The sequence below is a fragment of the Mesoplodon bidens genome, assembly GCF_964165515.1.
Source record: "Mesoplodon bidens genome assembly, chromosome: 4".
Taxonomy (NCBI): Eukaryota; Metazoa; Chordata; class Mammalia; order Artiodactyla; family Ziphiidae; genus Mesoplodon; species Mesoplodon bidens.
In genome coordinates, this window is record NC_138160.1 from 146,412,084 (window position 1) to 146,438,370 (window position 26,287).

General features: G+C 56.9%; 3 protein-coding genes across 8 annotated transcripts; all 3 read right to left on the minus strand.

Annotated features, from left to right (window-relative positions):
- Nucleotides 1-41: 41 nt before the first annotated feature.
- On the minus strand, nt 42-8,016 carry MCOLN1 (mucolipin TRP cation channel 1). Of its 3 annotated transcripts, none has more exons than XM_081233823.1 (14): nt 7,876-8,016; nt 6,189-6,394; nt 5,486-5,653; nt 5,234-5,399; nt 4,517-4,625; nt 4,177-4,273; nt 3,859-3,958; nt 3,547-3,653; nt 3,293-3,442; nt 3,045-3,146; nt 2,497-2,619; nt 1,908-2,123; nt 340-470; nt 42-235 (listed from the first exon to the last, which is right to left on the minus strand). In XM_081233823.1, the coding sequence occupies exons 1-14, from the start codon at nt 7,904-7,906 to the stop codon at nt 199-201; spliced, it is 1,743 nt and encodes a 580-aa protein (XP_081089949.1). In that variant the 5' UTR covers nt 7,907-8,016; the 3' UTR covers nt 42-198. The 3 variants fall into 3 exon arrangements, 1 of the variants encoding a protein (XP_081089949.1); XR_014015819.1 differs by lacking the exon at nt 42-235 and adding an exon at nt 904-1,003 and having other exon boundaries at nt 368-470; XR_014015820.1 differs by lacking the exon at nt 42-235 and adding an exon at nt 583-1,003 and having other exon boundaries at nt 377-470.
- Nucleotides 8,017-9,640: 1,624 nt separating this feature from the next.
- ZNF358 (zinc finger protein 358) lies at nt 9,641-13,766 on the minus strand. Of its 4 annotated transcripts, none has more exons than XM_081231153.1 (3): nt 13,106-13,333; nt 11,692-11,797; nt 9,641-11,449 (listed from the first exon to the last, which is right to left on the minus strand). In XM_081231153.1, the coding sequence occupies exons 1-3, from the start codon at nt 13,316-13,318 to the stop codon at nt 9,717-9,719; spliced, it is 2,052 nt and encodes a 683-aa protein (XP_081087279.1). In that variant the 5' UTR covers nt 13,319-13,333; the 3' UTR covers nt 9,641-9,716. The 4 variants fall into 4 exon arrangements, with proteins under 4 accessions (XP_081087279.1, XP_081087280.1, XP_081087282.1 ...); XM_081231154.1 differs by lacking the exon at nt 13,106-13,333 and adding an exon at nt 11,973-12,086; XM_081231156.1 differs by lacking the exons at nt 11,692-11,797; nt 13,106-13,333 and adding an exon at nt 13,494-13,766.
- Nucleotides 13,767-18,708: 4,942 nt separating this feature from the next.
- SAXO5 (stabilizer of axonemal microtubules 5) lies at nt 18,709-24,510 on the minus strand (the record flags this gene model as incomplete). The annotated part of the gene is made up of 11 exons (XM_081232657.1): nt 23,928-24,510; nt 23,239-23,294; nt 22,817-22,903; nt 22,620-22,720; nt 22,220-22,359; nt 22,067-22,176; nt 21,519-21,720; nt 20,844-20,929; nt 20,101-20,323; nt 19,186-19,247; nt 18,709-18,786 (listed from the first exon to the last, which is right to left on the minus strand). The coding sequence occupies exons 1-11, from the start codon at nt 24,496-24,498 to the stop codon at nt 18,709-18,711; spliced, it is 1,716 nt and encodes a 571-aa protein (XP_081088783.1). The 5' UTR covers nt 24,499-24,510.
- Between the last annotated feature and the right edge of the window lie 1,777 nt (nt 24,511-26,287).

Consider the following 26,287-nt stretch of genomic DNA (forward strand, 5'->3'; position numbering starts at 1 on the left):
GAAATGAGAGAAAGTTAATTTTCCCGTTTATTTAACACCCGCTCTAACCCTCCCTGTCCCACTCCAATGTCCGACCCGACTAGCCCAGGCCCTCACAGGGCGCGACAAGAGCCGGTCCTTAAAAAGCAACGGCTAAAATAAATAAGCAGGGGTCTCCGCAGTCCGGGGGTTAATGTCCTATGACGGTCCGGGTCCGAGTCAATTCACCAGCAACGAATGCTCCTCCGAAGCGTCCCTGGAGGAGGGTCGGTGTCAGCGGAGGCGGAAGGCATCAGTTCCCTCAGGCCCGCTTCCCTTCCCCCCAGCCAATCCCAAACCCAAGCTAACCCGGCCTCCAACCTGCCGCAGCAGCAGAGGAGGCTGCAGGCGGAGCCGCTCCCACGGCGGAATTTGCCGGAGGTGGGGCTGTCCTGGCACTGAGCGATGTAGGCCTGGAGCTGGCTCTCCTCTCCGCCCGCTCCGCCCGGGTGCTGGGGAGAGATGCCCGGCGGCCCCGCATGAAAGTGGCCTCTGACTTCCGAGGCCCTTGAGATGCGCCCTCCCCTCCCCGCCCCTTCTCTCCAGTCATCTGGATCTTCTCACCGGTCCTCGTGGACCAACCAGGCTCCCACCTCTGGGCCTCTGCACCGTGCTGTGCCCTCCACCTGCTGTTCCTCGTGGTTTGCTTCACCCGGAGACATTCCCTGACCACTGAATGTGTGCACACCTTGAATCTTGGTCAGTTGGTGCCCTCCGCTGTGGCTCCAGCGCCTCGAGCTGTGCCTGACCCAATCTGGGCGCTTGACAACCACCCACTTGTGGGGGGGGGGGCGGGCGGGGTGCAAACATCTGCATTCCCAGCAGCAGTGAATGTTCTGGCTTTTAGCCTTGTCTTCATCTCTCCCAACCTCACAGGGCCAATACCTCCTCTCCAAGTCCTTTCTGGCTCTAGGTCTTTGCTTTGGCCGTTCCTTCTCCCTGGTGCTCTCTCTCTTGGGCTCCTGTCTCATCAATCCAGAACTTCCTGAGATGATGGAAAGGTGTGATATCTATGCTGTCCAAATCTGGTAGCTACTAGCCACATTGGCTTTTGGGCGCTTGCTCTGTGGATGGTGTGAGTGAGGAACTGAATTTGGAATTGTATTTCATTTTCATACTAGAGACTACTATTGGACAGCACATTCTAGAAACTTTCCTGGACTCAGCCCGATACGAGTCTAAAGCAGGGGCCGCTCTGTAACCTTCCATACTTCCTTTACACCTCTCATCAGTTGGCTGTTATACTCCCGTTTGTGCATCATTCATCCTGCCCACGAGTCTTGGACAGACCATGTATGTTTCCTCAGATGCCTGGCACCCAGCACCAGGCTTGGCACACAGTAGTCTGTCACACGTGTTTGCTAAAAGATCCTGTCTACCTGCCACGCCCATGTTCTGCTCTGACCCTCGCAGCCTGCAGGACAACCACCCTTCCCGGACCCACAGGACAGAGGGGTTGGGAGCAGGGCTTCCGGAATGAGACAGTCATAGGTTGAGCCGTGTTCCACCACGTGCTTGGTAGCTGACCTTGGGCGAGTCACTGAAATTCTATGGCTTGGTTTCCCTGTCGGTGAAAGCAGACGCAGGAACCCTACCTGGCCCAAGCCCCACACCTTGATAAAACTGAGAGTGTGGCAGCTGTGACTGGGACGGTATGGGTCCCTCCTGGGCCCCCCAATTCCGAGCCACCCTCTCCTTTGGCCTTGTAGCGTCCCCCGCATTCTCTCCCTGGGTCCTCCTCTCTGCACCCTGCCGTGGCCAACCACGAGGGACTCAGAGCCCGAGTCTGGGGCCGTGCATGCACGCATGCATGCAAGCATTCATGCACAGCCCCACGGGGAGGCGGGGGAAGGCAGGCTGGGGAGGGGGCGGGTGGGCCGGCAGCTGACCTTGATGGTGTCGTAGGCACCAGTGATGAGCGCGATGAAGAGGCTGAGCACCATGTAGATAAACAGGCTGATGAAGGAGTACAGGTAGAGCTGGGAGAACAGCCAGACCAGGCTGCTGCGGCCCTGCTGCGCCTGCATCGCCGCGAACGTCACGAACATGTCATCCCCGTTGATGAGCGAGAAAAGGCACTCGGACACCATGGACAGCGAGCGGAACTGCCGGCGGGCAGGGGGGTCAGGGGTCAGAGGGAGTTGTGGGCACGGCTGGGGGTCGGGGTTGGGGGCTTTGTGGGGTCAGAGGGGACAGCGTAGAGTACCAGTAGACACAATAGAGCCACTTGGGGGGGGTCACTGAATAATGACAAGGTCATAGAGTCAAGGCTAGGGTCACCAGGGATCAGAGGGGACAGTGGGTAGAACTGCTGCAAACTTGCTGGTAAGGAACCAGGGGTCAAGGTGGGTCATTCAGTGTCACCGAGTCAACAATAGATAGACCAGGAGTCAGGGGGCTCGGGAAGTAAGATGGGGAGCCAGGGATCCCTCATCTGTGGGTCACGAGCGCCACCCACAGGTCCCGGCCAGCCCCTACCTTCACATGGTAGGGCCCCAACACAATCCAGCCGCAGAAGCAATAGCCCAGGTAGATGACGGCCACACAGCAGCAGAAGCGCATGACGCTGGGCAGGGCCACCCGCAGCGTGGCGATGAGGATCTGCGGAGGGGCGGGGGTTGGGGTTGGGGGAGGGTGGGGGGGTGTCAGCAATGGGGGCAGGACCACAAGCCAGGTGGGCTGTGAGCCTGCAGATGGGGTGAAGCCTGCCCAAGGGCATGATGGGGTGACCACAGAAACTAGGATGACCATCGACAAGGCAGGGTAGTGCTGAGTAGGCCCGAGGGCACCGCCTGGCTGGACTCAGCTCGGTGGAGGAGTATGAAAGAGCAGGCTCACGTGACCCCTGCCCAGGTGGAGTGACAGGTGTGCCTGGTGTGGGCAGGTATGGGGAAGAGGCTCCTGGCGGGTCATCTGCAGGGGCCGGTGATGGCAATATGTGTACGAATTTATCTGGGGGTGGGGGTAGGAATTAAAGGACACGTGGCCGCCCCTGGGAGGGCCTCGCCTGCATGTCGGAGGCTTACGTTGTACTTGTGGAAGAAGGTCAGGTAGCGGATAACACCGACCCAGACGAGCAGCGTCGAGGTGCCCAGGAGGATGCTGCAGACATCATAGCTTGCCAGGTTCTAGGGGCGGGAGCAGCGTCAACCCCATCCAGCCTGGCCCTTCCCTGGGGATGGGGCCCCGGGCAGGCATCAGCAGGGGTGGGAGAGGGGGCCAGGGTCCGGAAGGAGACCCCGGGGCTCGGGGGCAGGGCGTGGGCAGGACCCACCTTGGCTTCGATGCCGATCTTCATGATGGTGCCTGAGATGGTGAGCACGTCGCTGGTGACCAGCAGGATGTACCAGCCGTTGACAAATTCCAGCCGCTCCCACAGGCTGATGACCTGTCCCCGCTGCCGCCGCATGAACCTGACAAACTCCTGCAGGGGGAGGTGGGCGGGGTGAGGGCCGGTCCGGACGAGGGAGGCTTGCCACCCCGGCCTTGATGGTCCCAGAGCTGGGGAAGGCTGGGGGCAGCTCTCACGCTCTGCAGCAGGAAGCCTCGCAGCAGCGAGCGGGCGCACAGCAGGAAGGAGAAGGCACAAGTGAGGATCACGACCACGTCAAAGAGAAGCCGGAAGCTGTTGTCTCCTGTGGGGAGGGGGCCAAAGGCAGGGCCAGGAGTGAGGCAGCTGGGCTAGGCCGAGGGGGCTTCAGGGCTGGTTTGGGTTGGTCATCAGGCCCGTGGGTTTCTCTGGGTATGTCGGGAGTTTGGTCCGTGCTGGTCTGGGGCTTGGGGAATTCCTGGGCGGGTTGGGGCCCCTGGTCAGTGCTGGTCGGGGGCTTGGGGGCTCACCATGGCCGAAGACGCTGGGGTGCTTACACTCCTGGATGTGGGCCTGGGTCTCCAGGCTGATGGGGATACGCCCACTGTGTGCCTTATTGTCAAATGTGATCTGCAGGGGTGTGGCAGGACGGGACAGAGTAAACCTCAGCAGACCTAGGCTCCCAGAGGCGCAGGACGGATGGTCTCTCCAGCCCCAGCCTCCCCCATCACCCCCACGCTGCCCTTGGCCGAGGGTCCCCAGCTCCACGACTCAGAAGTCCCACACCCCCCACGCTACCCCATCACTGGCCGGTCCCTCGGCCCACACCCCAGGCGTTGCGGGCTCACCAGGATGCTGAAGGTGTAGCAGTCTGGGATTTCATTGTTGATCAGGCTCTGGAGGTTGATGGTCTTCAGCTGGAAGTGGATGGTGACGTTGATCAGCCTGGGAGGGGGAGGCTTGGGTGAGGGGGAGGGGGCTCTGCCCATCCCTCCTGCCCCGGACTGCCAGCACTCCTGCCCCACGCTGACTCTGCAGCTGGCAGAGGAAGTGCTCACATGGCAGCATCGGCATGGCCCGCCCCTGCCCCCGCCTGTGGGGAAGCAGCTGCCCCTCCCACCACCCCCACCCCTGAAGATGCCTGGAGTCCTGCCTCCCCCCTCCTCGGCCCCCTTGATGGGGCAGTACTTGTGGAATTTGAGCGTGAGGTTCTTGTAACTGGTGCTGCCATCCAAGAGGGAGAGCTCATCACTGGGGGGCACAGGGGGTCTCTCGGGAGGGTCCACCCGGATACAGTCTGAAGACAGGGAGTCGGGGAAGGGACACTGGGGACAGGGGAGGCACAGGCAGGTCTCCCCAGAGTCCCCGACAGACCCCTTCCCTGCTTTCCTTCCCCCTCCATACTTTGACATTTGTCGTTTGTTCCTGCTGTCTTCCCCCAGGGTCAGGCCTGGTCTGTCAGTCCCTACACAGACCCTAGTGCCTGGCGCTCAGTGGGCCCCCAAATGTTTAGGGAGTGAATGATAGTGAAACATAACACTCAGCTCTTCCCGCGTGCCAAGCATTCTGCTAATCATCAAATTATTAACGATCGTGACCACCCCATTTCCTGGATGAGCGGGAGGCAAAGTGGATTTTAAAGATTGTCTTTTTTTATGTGGACCATTTTTCAAGTCTTTATTCAATTTGTTACAATATTGCTTCTATGTTTGTTTGTTTGTTTGTTTTCCGGCTGCCAGGCATGTGGGATCTTAGCTCCCTCACCAGGGATCGAAACCACGCCCCCTGCATTGGAAGGCAAAGTCTTAACCACTGGACCACCGGGGAAGTCCCTAAAGTGGGATTTTTTTTTTTTTTTTTTTTTTTTTTAAATCCCAACAGCTTAGCCCTGCCCGGCCCACTCACCAGTGATGACCATCGGGTCGATGTCAAAGGTGTCATTGGCTGGGTCCACGTGGCCCCGGTGGTAGTAGCACTGGCAGAGAGCCAGGGCCGAGCCATTGGCCCAGGGCCCGCCCCCGCCCCGCACGTAAGCATACCGACCCAGGGACACGTCGGGGAGCATCAGGTACTGTGGGCAAACGAGGGGAGGGTCAGTCAGCCCTGCCCATTCTCCCGGGCGGGCCCACCTGCCCACCTGCCCCTGGTCGCCCACACCTGATCCATGGTGTAGAAGATGGCCTGGTACAGCTGCTCCCGGGTGTAGGCCGCAAAGGTGTCATCCGCCCCGTCCGAGTAGCCCAGCAGGAAGAGGTGCCGGAAGGCGATGGTGTTCTCCTCCCGGAATGTCACTGCCAGCTGGTTGCTGAGCCCAAACAGGATGAGCTGGCGGGAGGGACGGGGAGGATTGGCACTGCCGGCATGGGGTCTCCCACGGCGCATGAGTGGAGGCAGAGAAAAGAGAAGGCCCACCCCGTGAGGGCGTGACCACCATACGTCCCCAAGGCGCAGCACAGAGTGGCCACTCATAGAACTCGAGGCAACAACTAATGTTCATGAAATGTTTACCAGATGAACGTTCGAGAGTCAGCACAGCATCAGACTGCCAGGGTCCGAGTGCCACCTTCCAAGGCTCAGCTGCTATGTGACTTTGGACAAGTCCCTTAACCTCTCTGAGCCTCAGCTGTCCTATCTATAGAAAAGGGCAAGAGCAGTGGCTAGGACCTCAGAGGGCATTTATGAAGCTTAAAGGCGCTGCTCCCGTGCAGATCCGAGAGGGCTTCCTGACGGATTAGTGCCAATGTCACTATCATGATATGGGGCTGTGGGGTCAGGACTAAGCTCTGACTCCAAGATTCTCCTTCGAGGAAAACAGCAACCACAGGTGGCATTCTGTGGGGGGGGGCCCTGAAGGTCTCACCTGCACTGTGACCACCAGGATCTTCACCACCTGCAGCATGAGCTTGAAGGGCTTACGGCCCTTGGCCCGAAATTTATCACAGGGACTCATGAAGAAGTACTTGAGACGACGGCGGAGATCTTCCTCTTCTGGAGGGGTTGAAGGGGCTGGGGAAGGCCCCACCCGGGTCCCATACCCAGGTTTGGGTGTCAGGAGGCGCTCAGTCTCTGTGGGATGGGAGAGGGCAGTGGGGACCAGGCCTAGGCATGTTCACCCGCCAATAGGGGAGGCAGGTCCCAAGCTCCAGCCAAGAAAGAACTCTGAGAGATCTAAGGAAAACCAGAAAATCCGTAACACTTTAGGGATATATGCAGCAGTGCTGGCTCAGCGGTTTCAAGTCACTCAAAAGGGCCTGAGTTGATTCCTGCCCCTGCTCCAGGGCACTCAGGTTCCCTGAGCCTCAGCTACCTCGTCTGCAAAATGGGGCAATAAAATCTCTCACCAAGAAGCTAAGGATTTGACACTTACAAAGCATTCAGTCTCTGAGTCTCAATAATTCCTCAATGAATAGAGCCTATTCTATTTTTTTGGTTTGTTTTTGGGTTTTTTGGCTGTGCCATGTGGCATGTGGGGTCTTAGTTCCCCGACCAGGGATTGAACCGGGCCACAACAGTGAAAGCGCTGAGTCCTAACCACTGGACCCCCAGGGAACTCCTGAATAGAGGCTACTCTAAGGACCACTTATTCCTTTCAATCCTGACCAGTCCAAGAGGAAAGCCCAAGTTTTCAGCAACGGCTCGGGTCATAGCTGGTCACAGCAGCCCAGAACTGTTCCTGACACAACCCACCATCCCCACTGGGAGAACCCCGCTTCCTTCCAGGGTCTGGCTGGCCCCCTGCCTGGCATGGCCACCAGGATGAAATGTAGGCACTGTCAGAACCTGTCCAGCAGGGAGGGCCAGCCCCTGGTCCCTTTGGAGCTCAGATGCTGTCGTGGTTGTTTACAAGATAGTTGGATGCGAAGCCAGAGGGGAGGCTGCCTCCCTGGCTGGGATCACAGCTAATCCATCCCAGACTCTACCAGCCAGGACATCTTTCAGGTGTCTGCAGCTAGCTTAAGAAGGGAAGATCAACACAAAGGGCATTCCTCCATGCTGCCGTGTGAGAGACGACTGAGCTTCCTTGTGTTTGGAGATCTGAAATTGAGTTAGGCGCCTGGCTTTAAGGTGGCAACCCCGCCCCCAGCACTCTTGCCTAAGTTTAGAGAAGCTGAACATTTGCCTCCTGGTTTGTGGAAGGAAAGCCTGGGAGTCTGACGTGCGGGTTGGAGAAGCTGGGGCCCGCTGTCGGAGTTCCAGCAAAGCTGAGCAATCCGAATCTAGGCTCAGAATGCAAATCCTGGGACCCTCGCCGCCTGAGTCGGAAAAGCTGACGATCCGCCAGCTGCCTGAGTTGAAGTGCTCAGAGCAGAGCCTTGGTTCAGGAAGGGCGGTCGGAATCCCGCCACTCCGAGGTCGGAGAAGCTGATGCCCACCCGCCGCCCAGGTTCAAGGAGCCGTCTGCCCATATCTACGCCAAGGGGACGCTGAGAGGTCAGCACCGGAATTGAGGAAAGGGAAACCGAGAGCTCCGCCGCCCCAGGTCGGAGAAGCCGCCCGTCCGTCCGCCGCACGCGTTCTGGGACTTGCGGGGCCGCCCGCGCCCTCACCTGAGTCGCGCGGGCCTACGGGCACTGCCATGCCGCGGGGGGAGCGCCGAACGCCGGCGGGCGCAGCGGTGCAACCGGCGTCTGAACACCCGCTGCTGTCACTGCGGCCTCGCTCCCTCGCGGTGCAGCTTCAAACCCTCCCGCGTCAGCTGACTCGAGCCCCAGTCACGTGACCAGCGCGGCCCTGGAGGCAGGTGACTGGATCCGGTCCCTCCCCCTGCGCCACGACGACCCCTGCCGGAGCAGCACGCATGCGTGCCTCAGCTGGCGACTTGCCCTTAGGCGGTCCCGAGGTCCTAGTGCCGACGGGCAGAAATGTGCTGGGGGATGGGCTGGCTGCTGGCTCCGTCCTGGCTCCCTGTCATGCCCCCGTCCAGGGCTAACCTCTTGATTTCCATGTCCAGTGTTTGACCCCTTTCCCTCCGCGGTGTCAGATGATGATCCTATCTCAAGGCTGCCCCGCTCCATCCTCCCAGAAACTCTGCGTTACTCTCAACCCCCTCTCATCCGAACTGTCATGAAATCCTAGTTCATTTCCTAATTACATCGCAAATAGGACCACTTTTCCCCACTCCTATGACTATAAACCCAGAGTCCCCCAACATTCCCTATGGCCTGGACCACTGCAACAACCTCCCTGATCTTAGGCTCCCATTCCGGATCCCCTCCATTCCACTCGCCATCCAGCAGCCAGAAGCATCTTCAAAAAATAATTCGTATCAGTCAGAACCCGCTGGTAGCTTCCCATTTCTCTGGGATGACAAGCAAACTCCCCACTTCAGTCTACCAAGGCCTTCTGTTCTGGCCCCGCCTAACTCCTCCCCTAGCTCATCTCTCAACGGCCCCAGGGCCTTTGCACAATCTTGCCCTAGAGCATAAAGGTTAAGAACTTAGGCTCTGGAGGGCAGACAATTTGGGTTTAAATCTAGGTGCTCCCAACCACCACTTCTGGGTCTTCCAAAAAGTCCCTTAAACTCCATGTGCCTCAGTGTCCTTATTTGCAAAATGGGAATACTCATAGTTACCTGCCTCATGGAGCTGCTGAGAGAATTAAATGAGAAAATGCGAGCATAGCACAAGCCTGGGCAAACAGTACTGATGATTAAATTAGAGGTTATTGGGATTATAAAGTCCTTCCTTGGGAAGGCTGTCTGCCAACTAAATCAGAAGTCTTGTTATGCTTCTTGTTGAATGTACCATACTCTGTAATTACTTTTTAAATGTTTCTAAACTTGGTGTCTGAGCTCTGTGAGGGCCAAGGCCATGCTTATCTTGCTCCCTGCTGAGACCCAAGCAATCAACAGATGTTTGTTGAATGCATAAATGAGTGACCTCCTTTGTCCCATGGTGTACCTGCAATGTGGGCTTTGAAGGGCAAGGGGTAAGTTAGGGGAGCAGACGGGGCAGGGCCGCCCACATGGTTTCATATCAGCCTCCACTATCAGTCTGCTAGATGGTCAACATGCCAGAGATCCCACCATTCCTGGGAAAGCCAACTCCAAAAGGAAGGGAGTTAGACCACCCAGAGGATAAGTCTGCCCCTGACTGGGGTGGCCAGGTCTGGGGGAGCAGTGAGTGGCAACTGCTGGGATGGACCAGTGTGAGACCTTGTGGGGGAAGCTAGGAAGCCTGGAGGATATTGTGGGGGGAGCCAGGACATTGACGTTCTATTTGTATGTTTGGCTCTGGCCATACCCTCCCATCTCCAGAAGAAGAGGCTGTGCATTAGAGAAAAAACAGCAACAGGAGAACCACAACACAGAGCCAGGAGGCAGTGGGAAGATTTTACTAACTGCACAACACACAACTTTCCCAGGCCCCTGTGGGTGCCAGCATGCCCTTCAGCCATCAGGCCCCAGCAGTGCCCCTTGCTCCTGCACCCACTCGGGACTCTCGCCGGTAGGGAGGACTGGGCTGACAGTGTCATGGGTGGGAGAGCCAGGGTCAGGGTGGGACTCAGAGCTGGGGTCAGGGCTGGGCACAGGATCCGGGTCGGGGCTGGGACCAGATCTGTGATCAGGGCTGGCCCCAAGGTCGGAATTGGCATTGTGCCCAGGCTCAGGGTCAGAAGATTTGACAGAATCAGGGGTGGGGGTAGATCCAGAGCCAGGGATGGCTTTGGGGCTGGGATTGGGGGGGGAGCCCAGCGCAGAGCCAGGGTCAGGGTCAAGGCTAGAGCTGGGGCCGGGGCTGAGGCCCAGGCCTGAACCCAGCACAGAGACAGCATCAGGACCCAGAAGGGAGATCTGCCCCGGCCTCAACATCGAAGCGGGGCTGAGGCCCAAACCGGCGGCAGCCGCAGCAGCTGCAGCGGCTGCGCCCTCATGCACCCGCTTATGCTTGGTGAGGCTGGAGGCTTGGCCGAAGGCCTTGCCGCAGAGCTGGCAGCGGTAGGGGCGCTCGCCCGAATGCACGTGCAGGTGTTGCAGCAGCGCCGAACTCTGCCCAAAGGCCTTGGAGCAGTGGGGACAGGCGTAGGGCCGCTCGCCTGTGTGGATGCGCAGGTGATGCTGCAGGTTGGAACTCTGGCCGAAGGCCTTGCCGCAGTGGGGGCAGCGGTAGGGGCGCTCGGCCGTGTGTGTGCGCTGGTGCTGCAGCAGCGCGGAGCTCTGGCCGAAGGCCTTGCCGCACTGCGGGCACGGGTACGGCCGCTCACCCGTGTGCGTGCGCAGGTGCTTAAGCAGCGCCGAGCCCTGCCCGAAGCCCTTGGCACACACCGGGCACTTGTGCGGCCGCGGGCCGCCGTGCGTGCGCAGGTGCTGCGCCAGCAGCGAACCGTGCCCGAAGGCTTTGCCGCACACGGGGCAGTGGTGCGGCTTCTCGCCGCTGTGGCTGCTGCGGTGCTTGAGCAGCGTGGAGCGCCAGCCAAAGGCCTTGCCGCACGCCGCGCACTGGTAGGGCCGCGCGCCTGTGTGGATGCCGCGGTGCTGAGCCAGAGTGGCGCCGTGGCTGAACGACTTGCCGCAGTCGGGGCAGCGGTAAGGCTTCTCGCCGCTGTGGGTGCGGCGGTGCTGGCTCAGACCCGAGCTGCGGCGGAAGGCTCGCCCGCAATCCGGGCAGGAGAAGGGCCGGGGCGGGCTGGCAGGTGCAGGGAGCACCGCGGGGCCGGCAGCCAGGACCTCGGGAGTGGCAGTGAGGTCGGACGAGAGGGGGTCCAGGTCTGGGTTGGCAGCGGGACTGAGGGTGTCGCTGTTAGGGTCGAGAACCAGGGGGACGGGGCCGATGACGTCTGGGTCGTCAAAACTTGAAGACATGGGGTCGAGATCTTGGGGATCCGAGTCACGGAGCCCCGAGATGGAGCTCGGAGCTTCCACATCGGGATCCAGATCCTCGGAGACAGGCTCCAGATCTTCATAGCTGGGGTCCACATCTTCAGAGACAGTGTTGAGGTCTTCCGGCTCAGGCTCTGGGTTTTCATAAACTGGGTCCAGCTCTTCCCTCTTGGGGTCTAGGTCTTCTGAGTCGGAGTCAAGCTCTTCATAATTGGGCCTCGGGCCTTTGTGGCCTGGGTTCCTGACTAAGACCGAACGCCGCATCCTGGGTGTGGAAGTGCTGGCTGCTTCCGGAGCAGGATCTACAGGGTGAGGGCAGAAGGTGAGTGGAGGTAGGTTCTGGGGAACCGGGGGTCTCTTTTGGAACCTGCGCAGGGAAGGGAGAGGGGGCCAGACCATGCCCCAGATCCCACTCCGGGGCACACACATGGATCATTCTCTTGTACTGCAGGGAGATTTTGCACTCACCCCCGCCAGGGCAGGGAGAAGAGGGACCCTGGTGGGACACGGGGAGGGTGGGGGGACTCCCTTCTCAGCCCCACACCTGGATAGAAGTCGTGGGACCCAGCACTAGAGGTCTCTAGTACCCAGCTCCATAGCTCTGCCCCTCTCTCCATCCTGGGCTCCTCCTCTCGTGGGCAGCTTGGGTCCTGTGGAGGAGAGAGAGTCTAGACACCTATCCCCTTGACCATGGCCCCTTCATGGGGAAGGGGCGGGTGTCTGGGTTCCTGTGCTTTCTGTTAAGTACATGGCCTGAATTCCAGTCCCATAGTTGGGGGTGGCATGTTTGGGGGTTCCTAGTAGGGAGGGCGACCCCTGGCTCACCTCCTAGAGAAGAAGCATCCTGACCTCTGAAGCCTCTATCTGGGGGAAGAGTGGGGCGGGGGCAAACAACAACTGGGACTCCTCACTGAGGGAGCGCAGAAAGACCCCTGGCTTGCTTCCTGGGAAGAGACAACGTGAATTCCAAACCTTACAACTCTGGGGTAGGACTGAGTCAAAACACCTGTATTCTATCTTAGATAGAAGATCCTGAATGCAGATTTCTAAAGCTAGAGTGAGTGTGGGGATATAATATGTGGGACCCCTGGAGGGAGCAGGGAGACCATGGATCCATTAGCCAGGAGGGTAGGGACAGGTGTCGGTGTACCTGTTTGCCCAAGTAGATAGAAGATCCTGAATTCTACCCCCTAGCTGGGGTGGGCAAAATAATACCTGGGGCTCCTCTTGGGTTACTGGAGGGACCCTAGGCCATCTCCTAGGAAGGGGAGATCCCTGAGTGACTGACCCCACGACCGATGCACGGGAATGGGCGTCAGGAACTCTGGTCCCCTCTTGGAAGAAAGATCCTGAATTCTAGCTCCATGGCTAGAGGTAGGGAGGGGGGCAGAGAAACAAGCTGGGATCCCTTCAGGGGAGCAGGAGGAACTCAGGATTACCTGAAGGGGAGGTGATGCCCACCACATGGCTAGGCCTTGGGGAGAAAACAACAAATAGATCTATTCCTGGGAGACAGGGGAGGACCTCTGGCTCTCCTTCTGGGGAGGGGGACCTCCCGAGCCACAACCCCAGAGCTGGGAGTGGGTACTCAAACAGAGAGGGCTGAGTTCCTAGTTCACCTCCTTAAATTCCACGATGGAGGGTCAGGGGACAGTGCTGAGTCCCCTCCTGGATTCCCAGGGGGCAGGGGGACCCTTAGATTCGCTCCTGAATTCCCATCTCTGAACTGCACGCTGGGAGGAGAAATAACTGGGATCCTTCTCTGAGTTCCTGGGGGGCAGGTGGAACCCTGGATCACCTCCTGCGGAAGGGGCTTCCAGAACTCTGGACCCCAAGACTGGAGAGTGAAGGGAACAATAACTGGGGTCCTGGGGGAGGGAGGGAACCCCTGGATCCCCCTCTTGAGGATGGGCCTCCTGAACTCCCTACCCCAGGCTGAAGGGTGAGGAGAACAATACCTGGGGCCACTTCTGGGTTCCTGGGGTGGGGGGTCTGGATCGCCTCCAGGGGAGGCGGGCGTCCTGGACTCCCGCCCCCACCCCAACTGAGGGGTTCTCCCCCCACCCCCCTACCTCCCGATTGACGGCGCCCAGCTCGGGCCGGGCCCTCCCCCGGGGCCGCAGCAGCGGAACCGGCGCGCTAGGCCCGCGGGTCGCGCGGCCCCCTCCCATCGCGCCGGCGTCTCTGCTCTCCCGGGCCGGGGCTGGCGGCGCGCGAGGCTAGGGAGGGGGGTGGACAGAGGTCGCCCAGGGCCGCGCCCCGCGTCGGGGCCCCCCGCCCGCCCGCCCCCTCACCCCCGCCCCATCGCGGCCACCGCCCGCCCGACCAGCTCACGGGGACACTCACCCGGCGCCCCTCGCCCCAGTCCGGCCCGCCGCGCCCGCCGGCGCCCCCAGGGCCCGCAGGAAGCCCCCCGCCCGCCAGCCCCGCCGGCGGCCCCCTCGGCCCTGCGGCCCCGCCAAGCGCTCCCAGGGAGAGAGAGGGGCCGGCCGAGGGCCGCAGCGGGAGCTGCTGGGACTTGTAGTTCGCCCGCGTCCGCCTCGGCCGTCGCCATCGCTGCCCCCGCCTCCCCCCGGGCCAGCCTTTGTCCCGGCCCGGCCACCCGGCCGCGCGGCCGCGCCTTTGTCTGCGCCGCGCCCCGCCCGCGCTGTCCCCGCCGCGGCCTCTCCTCTTCTGCGTCTCTCTCAGCCGCTCTCGATCCCTCTCCGACTCTTCCTGTCTCTCTCTGTTCCTTCTCTGTCGCTCTGTCCCTCTATTTCTATGTCTCTCTCCATTTCAATCTCTTTGCCTCTCTTGCCCTCACTTTTTCTGCCTCTGTCCCTCTGTGTCTCTATCCTCTTCTCTCTCCCTGTCTCTGCCTCCTGCCCAGGTCTCTGACTCTCTCTGGTTTCAAGAAACACCGAACATTCTCTCTCTGTCTTGCAGACTGGCAACGCACATCAGCATAGTCAAGACGCTGAGAATTTACAAACTTGTGTATCTTTGCTCAGTCCAGCATTTCCCTCTAAGACTCCTCCTCCAAGGAAAAGAGTTGGGGATACTGAGTGTTTCCTCCTCCTCCTCCCTGGTCACGCACCGCTGTCACTGGTGGACTCCCCATGCCTGATGCTCTGAAGCCTAGACCAGATCTGGGAAGCACTCTGGGCAGACTTTACCTGGAGACACAGATCCCTGTGAGGAGGGAGTGAAATACAGCCCCGGCAGCTGGCAGCTGGGCTGTGTGATGTTCTTCCCTGAACATAAACAATGATCCCAGAATATAAACAATGATCACACAAGGCCGCTCTGTGACCGCGTCTGAGCCGAGATAGACACAAGGCCACTCTACAACCACAAAAATGAATACACACCCCCTCCTCTCCCCCGCCAACTAACTCAGATGACCGCCGCTTCTTCCCAATGACTGCCGCATGTCCATCCTCCCACTTCTGAGATAAGAATCACTAAAATACCCAGTCCCAGTCGTCGATCTGCTCCCTGCTTGCTGACAGCACCAGGCTAGAACTGCTTCTACTCTCCTCTTCTTAAAATTACCCAGCACAAGCCTGAATCCTATAAGATGCCCTCCTGTCCCCCAACTCTTCTGGAGATGCCCCATGGTTCCCCGCTATGGGATCTTCCTTGCTGCACAAGCTAAAAAAATTTTTTTGACTACAGGTGTGCTTCTGATGGGCTTTGACTGGTGAATTTGGACAGCACCTACCCTTGCATGCAAATCAGGCCTCCAGGAGACTTCGCTCTTCCTTCCAGGACCTTCTAGATCTGGGCTGAACTTGTGGCCTGAGACCTGCTTTCCAGCTCTCTGTGGAGAAGCCAGCAGCAGATCTGAGAGACTTGAGACTGCAATTGGATTATGTTGCTTGTTCTTCATCCTGCTGGATGATCCCATTACAAATAATACTTGTAATGACAGCTGTCACTTTAGTCTGCCCACTATGTCTCTCAGGACCTTGCTTTCCCTTTGTGGAGCCCCCTCCACTACTCCAGCTGGAACCGTGTCTAACTCGTGCCCCTCCCCCATACCATGCGATCTAAACTTACCAACCCAAGAACCCCACCCCCTGGCCACAGTGAGGTCTGGGATGAAGCCATGAAGTTGGAGAATCTCTTTCTTCCTTTGGGATCATGAGCTGTTTATAGGCTTCATTCTGCCTGCACCCACATTCCTCAGTTGTCTGGAAGAACAGTCTGCAGACTGAAGCCAATCTATACCAGGATGTAGAGGTGAGAGACAGAGAGACAGCTCTAGCTATATTGGTTGAGCTCTTGGACATAGCCATACCCGAAGCCGGAAGCCCACAGTATCACGAGCCAACAAATTTCCTGGGTATTTGAGCTAGTTTAGTGGGTTTCTGTCTCTTGCAGTCATGACAGTCTTGACTAATTTAGACATGATTTCTAGAAAAGGGAAGGGTATTGAAGGAAATAACTTAATATGCGAAATTGGCTGAACAGAGGTGAAGTGGAGGGCCAGGACCACCTTGACATATATATTCATTATGAAGTGAATAGGGCTTCAAGATCTGTGCAGTGCACAGCCTCCCCAGATATATGTGGCAGCCCTGTAGAAGGGCCTTGCTCAGGATACCAGAAAGCTGTTATGTTGAAGAAAAATAGCCGATTAAATTGTTGCCCATTTTATCTTCACACTCTGTGTGTCACCTGAGACTGTGGCTCGAGCGGTTTTGGAGGAAAATATCAGGATGTTGGAATATGTGGGAGCTTTCATGAAGTCTTTGGCAAGGTCTTATAAGATAGACACAAGCTACCTCTATGTGCTCCTTTTTTTAAATACATTTATTTATTTGGCTGCACTGGGTCTTTACTGCTGCACATGGGCAGTACTCTTTGTCACGGTGCATGGGCTTCTCACTGCAGTGGCTTCTCTTGTTGCGGTGGCTTCTCTTGTTGTGGAGCACGAGCTCTAGATGTGCAGGCTTCAGTAGTTGTGGCTCGCGGACTCAGTAGTTGTGGCTCGCGGGCTCTAGAGCACAGGCTCAGTAGTTGTGGCGCATGGGCTTAGTTGCTCCACAGCATGTGGGATCTTCCTGGACCAGGGCTCAAACCCGTGTCCCCTGCATTGGCAGGCAGATTCTCAACCACTGTGCCACCAGGGAAGTCCCTATGAGCACCTTCTTAAAGCAGAGTCTAGCACCTGCTCAATGTTGTGAGATTGCTAGGGCTGAATTCTCTGCCCCAAGCTAAAAGAGGAAGTTAGTACTGAGATGGGGAGATAAGATTGGGATTATCAGAGATCTGGTGGTCTCTTTCTTAATGCCTCAGCCTTTCAAGCATTGGACACTGAACACTGCCTGTCTGTTAGGCACAATTACCCTCATTGGGAAGAGCCTATTGGCTGAGTCTTTCTGCCCTCTAGATTGTAACCTGGGGCAAGATAGATGCTATGGGGCTGGGCAGGCACAGGTCTGTTGCTAGGAGACAGGATCCAGCAAGAATGGGCTCCAGACTCCAAGATCCTGGTGAGGTCTGGGGAACCAAATCACCCAGGCATCCAATCACAGCATTCCATCCCTCTGGGCACAGTGATTGGTTCACAGCTGGCCATGTGACTCAAATGGGCCAGTTGGAGGGTTGTTAAATTCTAACGTGAGGAGTTGCAGGGAGGACCTCCACCCCTTCCTTTGGGGCTTTAATCATTAGGATTTGGGTTTTGTTTTGTATTGTTTTTGCTTTTGTTTTTTGCCACTGCTTGAACTGAGAGGCGGCAAGGGAGGGAGCATGCCTGATGAGGAATTAGCAGGCTTGATGTTAGACCGAATTACAGACTTTTCTTGTTTCTAAGTCAATAAAATCCCTTTCTGCTTGAGCAGATACAGCTGGGTTTCCGACACTTGCAACAAAAATACCCAAGACATTAACAAAATTTAGGCACTGTTTATTGAGCTGCAGCCAAGTACGAGGCCCTGTTTTAAGAATGGTATATGCGGGCTTCCCTGGTGGTGCAGTGGTTGAGAGTCCGCCTGCCGATTCAGGAGACACGGGTTCGTGCCCCGGTCCGGGAGGATCCCACATGCCGCGGAGCGGCTGGGCCCGTGAGCCATGGCCACTGAGCCTGCGCGTCCGGAGCCTGTGTTCCACAACGGGAGAGGCCACAACAGTGAGAGGCCCGTGTACAGCAAAAAAAAAAAAAAGAAAGAAAGAAAGAAAGAAAGAAAAGAATCCGCCTGCCAATGCAGGGGACACGGGTTTGAGCCCTGGTCCAGGAAGATCCCACATGCTGTGGAGCAACTAAGCCCATGCGCCACAACTACTGAGCCTGTGCTCTAGAGCCCGTGAGCCACAACTACTGAGTCCGCGTGCTACAACTACTGAAGCCCACGCGCCTAGAGCCCGTGCTCCACAAGAGAAGCCACCGCAATGAGAAGCCTGCACACTGCAATGAAGAGTAGCCCCCGCTTGCTGCAACTAGAGAAAGGCTGCATGCAGCAACAAAGACCCAACGCAGCCAAAATAACATAAATAAATAAATTTATATATATATAAAAGAATGGTACACGCACATTTTATTTACTCCTTGTAACCACCCCATGAAGGAGGAACTGTTGCCATCCCCATTTTACAGATGAGGAAAGTGAGGGTCAGAGCATGAAATCATTTGCCTAGGGACAGAAAAAGACAAGTCTGCTGCTTAGCAATGATTACCATTGATAAAATGTTTTCCTTTAAAAATTAATCTGTTTTCCCATGTTCAATCCTATTTTACTCATCTTATTTCATAAGTCTTTTTAGTTTTTGTCGTTCATATGAAATGCCTTTTCTGGGGGGGTAAGTGAGATATAGGAGGGATAGACATAAATCCATAGAATACATCCAGAATCATCATAATGTAGTGTCTTTCTGTACTGAAGACATCTTGAGTAAAGTTTCTGTTTTTTCCAGGCAACGCATCCTGGAGCTGGTCAGTTCCATTGTTAGAAAATGCTTCAAGTTGTGCTGAAATCTGTTTCCTTGTAACTCTTACCCATTATTTCTCATCTGATCTCTCGGTTGTTTAAACCATTCCTAGAACCAGGCAGGAGTACACATAATCCTGCAACTGGAGCTACATGGAATCAAAGCAACCTTTCTGAGCTTCCTGGCAGGCAAGGCAAAAAGGAAAAGCTTTTTGTACATGTAGTCTGGTCAACAAGCAGACCGGCTTTACCAGGAGAGACTAATTTGATCCTAGGAATCATTGTAGGATGGGTTTATTGCAGTGGTTCTCAACCAGGGGCAACTTTTCCCCCCAAGGGACATTTGGCAATGTCTGGAGACAATTTTGGTTGTCACAACCGGGCGGGGGAGAAGGAATGTGCTACTGGCAGGTAGTGGGTAGAGGTCAGGGATGATGCCAAGCATCCTACAATACACAAGACAGCCTCCAACCGCAAAGAATGATCCTACCCAGAATGTCAATAGTGCCGAGATTGAGAAAGCTTGTTTTATCATGCGGTAATTCAGATGAGTGTCATCTACATCACTGGTGGAAGATGAGTGTCATCTACATCATTAGTGGAAGCAAGCAGAAGAGGTGTTCTGCCTCTAGCAGACCCTCTCATGGTCAAAACATGGATACCATGACTGCAGCCAAAAGGTCCATCTTGTCCCCGTGGGACCCAAAACTGGACTCCTCTCCTTCCTGTGGAAACGACAAGCTGGTCTCACAGATTTGCTGCCCATGGGGAAAGGGCTCCTGGCCAGGCTTGAGGTTGGCTATTAGTGGCCCACTGGATTGGGGGCCTTGCTCTTTAAAGGTCTGTCTACAGGGTCAGGGAGCCGTGTTCATGCCCTGAAACCAGATTCTCAACAGCCTGCAGAGGCAGGGCCCAGGCATGGCCACCAAGGCCCATCTTATCATCCCAGACAGATCTGGCTTCTTGGTGCTGATTCATCAGACCCCAAGAGTTCAAGGTGGGGTGCTGTCCAAGGTACTAGTCCTTGACATACTTGATGTCCTTGACATACTTACCAGCTTCAAGTCTCTACCCCATACTCCTCCTTTCCACCCTTTTCATTCTGTCTCTGGCTGAACACCTACCCCCTTGGGCCTGATCACATCCTGATGACTTTTGTTGATTTGCCCCTGGACCCGGCTGTGATCTGGGGGGCCAGCTGCCCAGCCAGCCAGTGCACCATTCAGCTTCCAGGCTCTGCTCACAATAGGGGACATTGCTGGGCCATTCTCAGCATGTCCACCCTTTCATGCCCCCTCTGAGCCTCACCCAGTCTCTCAATGATTGAGCTCCATCCTACACCCTCCTTACCTTCATCCTTGGAAAGGAAGCTCTCCCTTCTTGACCCCCAGCCACACACACTAACCAGTGTGTACATTTCTCATTTATAACAATCTAATGAGAGAGAGCTATTATTTATTTCCATTTTACAGATGAGCAAATAGAGGCTCAGAGGGGTCAAATGACTTGCCCAAGACTACTTTCCAGGACATGGAGGAGTCAGGATTTGCACTCTGTCCATTCAGCCCCAGGAGCCTACATTCTCAACCTCTCACCACGCTGCCTCCGTTCAACAGTGTAACTCCATCCTCCCACACCATTCAGAAATTTTGGCAGCGAGAATTCCCTGGCGGTCCAGTGGTTAAGACTCCGCGCTTTCACTGACGTGGACCTGGGTTCAATCCCTGGTTGAGGAAGTAAGATCCCACAAGCCCTGTGGCACAGCCAAAAAAAAAAAGAAAGAAAGAAAGAAAAAAGAACTTGTGGTATCACCTGAACACGTTACAAGCGTCGGACCACCAAGGTTTTGCACAAACTGAGATGGCCTCCCTGCCCAGAGTGGGATGACACCCAGGGTCTGCAGAAGCTCAGGGCTTCTCCATGGAGTCATTCTCTGCCATACATTGTCTCACCAACCCCACAGGCACCCTATCCTCTTTCATGGCTGACTGATGGAAAGTGGTGGGATGTTGCCAAAGTGGTGTTTATTGCTGGTGTACCCATGCTGCAGCATGGGTAGGTAGGGGTCTGGGGGGCCCGAGGGTCCACCTTCCCAGCCCCACAGCCCCACTGGCGAGGGGAGCCCAGGGACACATGACTCTCCTGGAGGTCGTCCCATCTCAGCACTGCTGGGCCCTGGTACTTGAAAGCAAACTCATCCTTGTTTAGGGTTGAGAAGAAGCGCTGTCTACCCAGCGGGGGCTCCAAGTGGCTATACTTGCACTGTGGAGTCAGGGTGGGGAGCCTGGCAGGGCAGCCTGGAGGATGGCTGGCCCACCCTGGCCACCCTGTAGTTCCCGCACCACCTTGGGAACATCAAAGAGTGGGGAAGGGCTCAGCGCAGTTTGGCTGATGATTGGGTCCTGGGGAGGTGGGCAAAAGGGAACCCCAGGTTGGGCTGACCCAGGAGCTGGATGAGAAGCTGGAGAGAAAGCAGGTGGGCCCCTGGAATGACCCCAGGGCTGGGTTGACCCTAGGTGACTCTGAGCTAACCCTTGGCTTGGAGTATAACTGTGGCTGGTGATACGAAGCTGACCCTGACATGACCCTGGGGCTGAGCTAGAGATGACCTGGGGCTGGGATGACATTAAGATGACCCTGAGCCTGGGGTGACCCTAGAGTGACCCTGAGTGGACTTGACAGTAACTCTGAGTCTGACTTGATGTTATAATTTTCCTGAGATAACTCTACACTGATTTCGGGGGTTACCTGGTTAGAGAGATACCCCTTCCCCCTCCCTCACCCACTGTAGCATCTCCTCAGTCATAGAGGCTGGAGCTATTCTGTGTGGCTTCAGCACCTTCCGGTTCATGGTTAAAAAATCTGTTTCTGGAGATATGGGAAGGGTGGCTGAGCTGAGGGGCTGAGGGAGGAAAGGCAGGGCCCAGGGGGAAGGGACATGAGAGACTAAGGATGGGGTAAGGGTTCAAGGGCGACGCCTGGGCTAGTGCTGAAGTTGTCAGGGGAGGAGGATGGATATGAGGCAGGGAGGACGGGGCAGCCAGGGCAGGGCTGAGGACGCCAGGGGATGGGGCAAGGGTAGACTAGCGAGGGTGGGGGGCTGGGGGGGGAGGGGTGGGCAGGAAAAATAGTCTAGCTGGTCAGGGGGCGGAGCCAGAGTGTCGCAGAAGAGGAGGGGTAAGAGTCAGGAGAGGGCGGATATGGAGATGGGCGGGGCCAGACCAGAGGGCGGAATCATGTAGCGGTGGGGCCATGACGGGGTGGGGGGTGCGTTGGGAGTCACGATCACGAGGGAGTGGGGTTGTTCAGGGTCACAGTTGGTAATCTTGGCTCATGGGGTGGGATCTAGCCCTTCAGGAGGCGGAGCCAGACTCGGGCAGGGAGCGGGGCGGGATTGGCCGGGGGCGGGACCACAGCTGTGGCAAGGGCGGGGCTTCCGAGGTGGAGCCTCGCTCACCGCCTGTGCCCTGGGGCAGGTTGCTCTGCAGCAAGTGGAGGTTGAGCGCTTTCGGCGGCTTCTGCATCCCAGGGGGTAAATAGTCTGTGCCCGTGGAGGTCTGGAAGAACTGTCCGAGCAGCGACGGCTCCCCTAGGGTTATGTGACTCTGCAATTTCTCATGAGGCACGTGGCGGCTGGGTGGCTTGGTCGCGGGCAGCGGCTGTAGGACCACATGGCATCTGGGAAGCTCCCGGTGTCAGGGATGTCCCATGGCCAGGACGGAGGGCAGAAGTGGGCGCTGTGTGACCTTGGACGGCTCACACTCTCTCTGGGTCCCACGTGATGGCGCTGGGAGTTGGTGCTGTTATCTCAGTTTACAGGCAGAACCACTGAGGTCTGGAGTGGTTAAGCGACTCACCGTATGTCACGCAAACAGATCCAGGAGATCCCCGCACACATGTCAAGCTCCCTCCCACCTCAGGGCCTTTGCACTTGCTATTATTCACTCTGCTTGGGAAGCCCTTTTCTCTGATGAGCCCTGCTGCCTTCTTCCCCTTTTTGCTGACCTGGCCGTGGAAGAAGTGCATGGAGGTGGTGAGGCTGCCCGGACCAGGGCACCCATTTCCTTCCAGGATGTGCGACTCTGGAGTCTGGTCGTGGTGAAGAGCAAAAGGCTCTGCCAGTGGCAGAGTAGGTCCTGAGCAGCTCTGAGAGGCTGCTGTGGGAGCGAGGGGCGGGGCAGGCAGCAGGCTCCCGGGCATAGAAGTGTTCACCCTTGCTGGTCCTGCCGTGGAAGAGGCCATCTCCAGGTCGAATATTCACACAGTGGATGTGGCCTGAGGCCTGGGTCTTGTCATACCTGCAGATAAGGAGGTGGGAGGAGGACCCATCTGATCTGGGCCCTTGCAACTCCCAGGAAAAAGGAGAGAGGGACAGGCTTTCTAATGGCCGAGCTGTGGGGTGCTAATCGTGGGAAGTGTGGCATAATAATGGGTCTTGCCTGTGGGTGATGGAGAATTCAAAGGCACAGCATTGGCCCTAGAGCCTTAGGTGACACATCCCACATGTCATTGAGAGCCGTTTGCCCCATCTTAGTAGTAGGCCATGGTCCCTTCGTACCTGTCTGGGGGCAAAACCTGGGGCCTGTAGGCTTGTTTCTGCTCTGCACACATGGGCCCATAGCCAATCTTGAAGTCTCCCAGTTCTATGCTGGAGGAGGCCTGTGGGAGGACAGGGGTGGGAAGGGCAAGACCACCCAGCGCCCACCTCTGCTCCTCCCCCCCCCCACCAGCAGCACCAGCCGAGCCTCAATTTACCCTCTTACATGTCAAGGCAGGTGGGCCTGGAAGGGCCTGGAACTGTCTCTGGTAGGAGGTGCTGTCATCCTGTCTCCTGTGCTCCCACTCCAAAAATAATAAAAAATAATGAGAACAAGGGCGTTCCTTTGTTGCCCAGTGGTTAGGGTTCTGGGCTTTCACTGCTGTGACCCGGGTTCAATCCCTGGTCGGGGAACTGAGATCCCACAAGCCGTGCAGTGTGGCCAATAACAATAATAATAATGACAACAAGAATAGCTACCAAGTTTTGAGCCCAGTACCTAGGTTAAGTGCTTTGCACCTCATTTGGGGGGCCGATATTATCCCCCGCCCACCTGAAGCCTCCTTGAAGCTCGGAGAGGTCAAATAACCTGCCAGAAATAATAGAAATTCAGAACCAGCTGGAGTCAAAGCCAACTGACAATCCGTGAACCCAGCTTGGAGGGTCTCTGACTAGTGATGTCTACCAGAAGGTCCTCTGTATCACAGAATTGGAAAATCATATGAATGATAGCGACCCTTTGTTGAGTGCTCAGTATTTGACAGGCATATTCTGCACTCGGGGCTCTTTCGGCTTCACCAGTAACTATAAAGTGGGGCCCTGTTGTTGCACCCACTTTGCAGGTGAGTGAACTGAGGCTGGGAGAGGTCGACTTGCTCAGAGTCACACAACTACTAAGGTCACAGAGCTGGGGTGGTGGTGGGGGACACTTAGCAGATTTGTCTGACCCCAAACCAGCTTTCATGACTTCGGGCCACCGCACAGCACCCTGGAGAGATTCGGGAGACATGCCCATTGTGTGGATGCAGAAACGAAGGCTCAAGGAGCTTCCAGTGTGTCTCAGCCTCTGCACTATTGACATTTGGGGCTGGATAATTCTTTACTGTGGGAAGCTCTCCTGTGCGTGGTAGGATGTTTAGCAGCATCCCTGGCCTCCAGCCGCTCCCTGACGGTACCACCTTCTCCCCCCACCCCCACATCCAGTCGTGAAGACCAAAATATGATCCCCAGGCATTGCCAAATGTCCGCTGGGGTGGGCACAGAATCCCCGCTCGCCATGAGAACCATTGTGTTGGGTAAATTGCCTAGGGTGCCCGGGCGCGCGCTCACCGAAGTGGCAGGAGGGCTCGCGGAGCTTCGGGCAAATGTCGTGGAGCGAGAAGAAATCCTGGTGCGCGCTGGGCGGGATGGGCAGCTTGGCTCCGTCGCGGGATGGCACCGAGTCGCGGTCGAAGATGAGGCGCGCGCCGCGGATCTGCTCGCTGGCACGCTCCGGAAGCGCCGGCCTGCCGAAGTGGGCGCGCGCGGTGGAGAGGCCGGTGCGGGCGCGGGAGTCCGCGTGCGAGTGCAGGTTGCTGGCCTGCATGGCGAGCGTGCGCTCCCGTGCCAGTTCCCGCTCCCGCTCCCTTGACAGCAGCGGTGACGCGGGCGCATATGCGCAGTGCGTCTCCGACAGGAGCTCCTGGCCGGCCCAGCGCGCGTCCTGTTGGGAGAGGGACGCGCGGGGCGGCGGCTGGCACAGCGGCCCACGGGTAACGTTCCGGTAGGCGGGAAAGTCCCGGTGCGACGTGGACTGCTTGGCGTCCACGTGCAGCCGCGGGTCGGGCCCCAGCGCAAAGTGCGAGGCCTTGAGGAATTCCAGCCAGGACATTGGGCACGGCAGGAGGGGTCCCGCGGCCATCGCGGGACGCAGCGCCACCTGTGAGGGCGCGGAGAAGGGACTGAGCAGGTGCCCGCGGGGTCAGTGCTGCCTTTTACTCCTTTCTCTGTGCCAGGCACTGGACATCATAAGAAACAGGTGTAGGGGATTCCCTGCTGGCCTAGTGGTTAGCACTCCGGGCTTTCACTGTGGGGCTCGGGTTCAATCCCTGGTCAGGAAACTGAGATCTCGGAAGCCGGTTGGCATGGCCAAAAAAAGGAAAAAAAAAAAAAAAGAAAGAAACAGGTGTAGCCCCTCTGCCTGCCCCCAGGGAAAGCAGAGCTATAAGTCATCACTCATATGGCACTTATAGTGTGCCAGGCACGGTTCTAGGCCCCTAGAGGGGGTCCATCATTAACAGACCAAGAGCCTTGCTCTTGTGGAGATGGTAATGGGGCCCAGAGGGGACAAACAGTAATGTATAAATGTAATCACATCACTTGCAGAGTCAGTTACAAGCTGATAAGTGCTGTGGGGAAAAAATGTCACACAGGGCAGAAGGATGGGGTTTTGGGTGGAAGGGTTGTAGTTTTAAATAGTCAGGGAAGGCGTCACTGAGATGATAGTTGAGCAAAGAACTGGAAAGAGGGGCAACGGGGCATTTGGGTATCTGGGGGTAAGAGCATTCTGGGCAGAAGAAACAGCAGGTGCAAAGGCCCTGAGGCTGGTGCAGAGAAACAGGAAGAGCTGTAGAATTAACCACTGCATTTGACAGTTTGCTGCCGGAATCCATTCTCCTCACTCTCAGTCAGTTTTCAAGGCCATGGCTCTCCGCTCCTTCATGTCTGGGAACCCACTTCTGTCTCTCTGCCCAACACTGGCCACTGTCCCATCTCTGCCACGCACCCCCTCACTGGTTTTCCTGCCCTCTGCAGTTGTCCCAGGTCCTGACTATTCTTTCTGTCCTCAAGCTGTTTGAGGTTTACACACCTCCTACTCATTTCTCTGGGCTTTTAGCTCCAGGCTCCCAGCACCCCACTTAGCCGACTGCGACTTTCTGGTCTTTGCTCAGAGCTGAGGTGTCTCCCTCACCCTCCTCTCTGCACCTTAGAGACCAGACCCTTGGATGCCACCAGCACCCCTGGCTCATCCTCACCTCCTGTGGGAGGCCCTCCTGGATCACTTCAGCCCACAGCTATTTGCTCATGTCAATCTCTTTAGAAAACACATATCAAAGGTTTTAATGAAACCACAGTGTTTTTTTTTTCTTTTTTCTATCATTTCACCACCTAAAATAAAATACTTGAGGGTCAAGAAGATTTCAGATAATCTGTGGGAGAATCTGACAATTGAAATGACTAGCTGGGTCACCTTGGAATAAGTAACTGGGCTCCTGTGAGCTTCATTTTGTTTCCTGATCAGGGATGAGGAGACTGTACTTACCTCGAGGCGGGGCATGGGGGCTAATGAGTCTTAGAAGATGCGCTTGGCATGGGCCTGACCCTTGAGACTCCCTCTGTCCCCGGTCTCCCAGAGGATACTCAGATGTTCCATCTGAGTCTGCATCCAAATGTGGTCCAGCCCTGCCCACTGTGACCCAATAAGCTGCCTGGGACAACGCTATCACAGTGGCCCCCCAGAAACTCTGGGGGGGGGGGCGCAACGGGAGGAAAATCAGGAGTGAGGCCAGAGGATCTTGCCTCCTGAGAGCTCAAGGGAGCCTGGCCAGTGACTTGACTTCTCGAAGACTCAGTTTTATCATCTGGAAAACGGGGCTGGGAACGGCAACCACTTCAGCGTGGAGGATTTGATGTCAGAGGCCACTGATGTC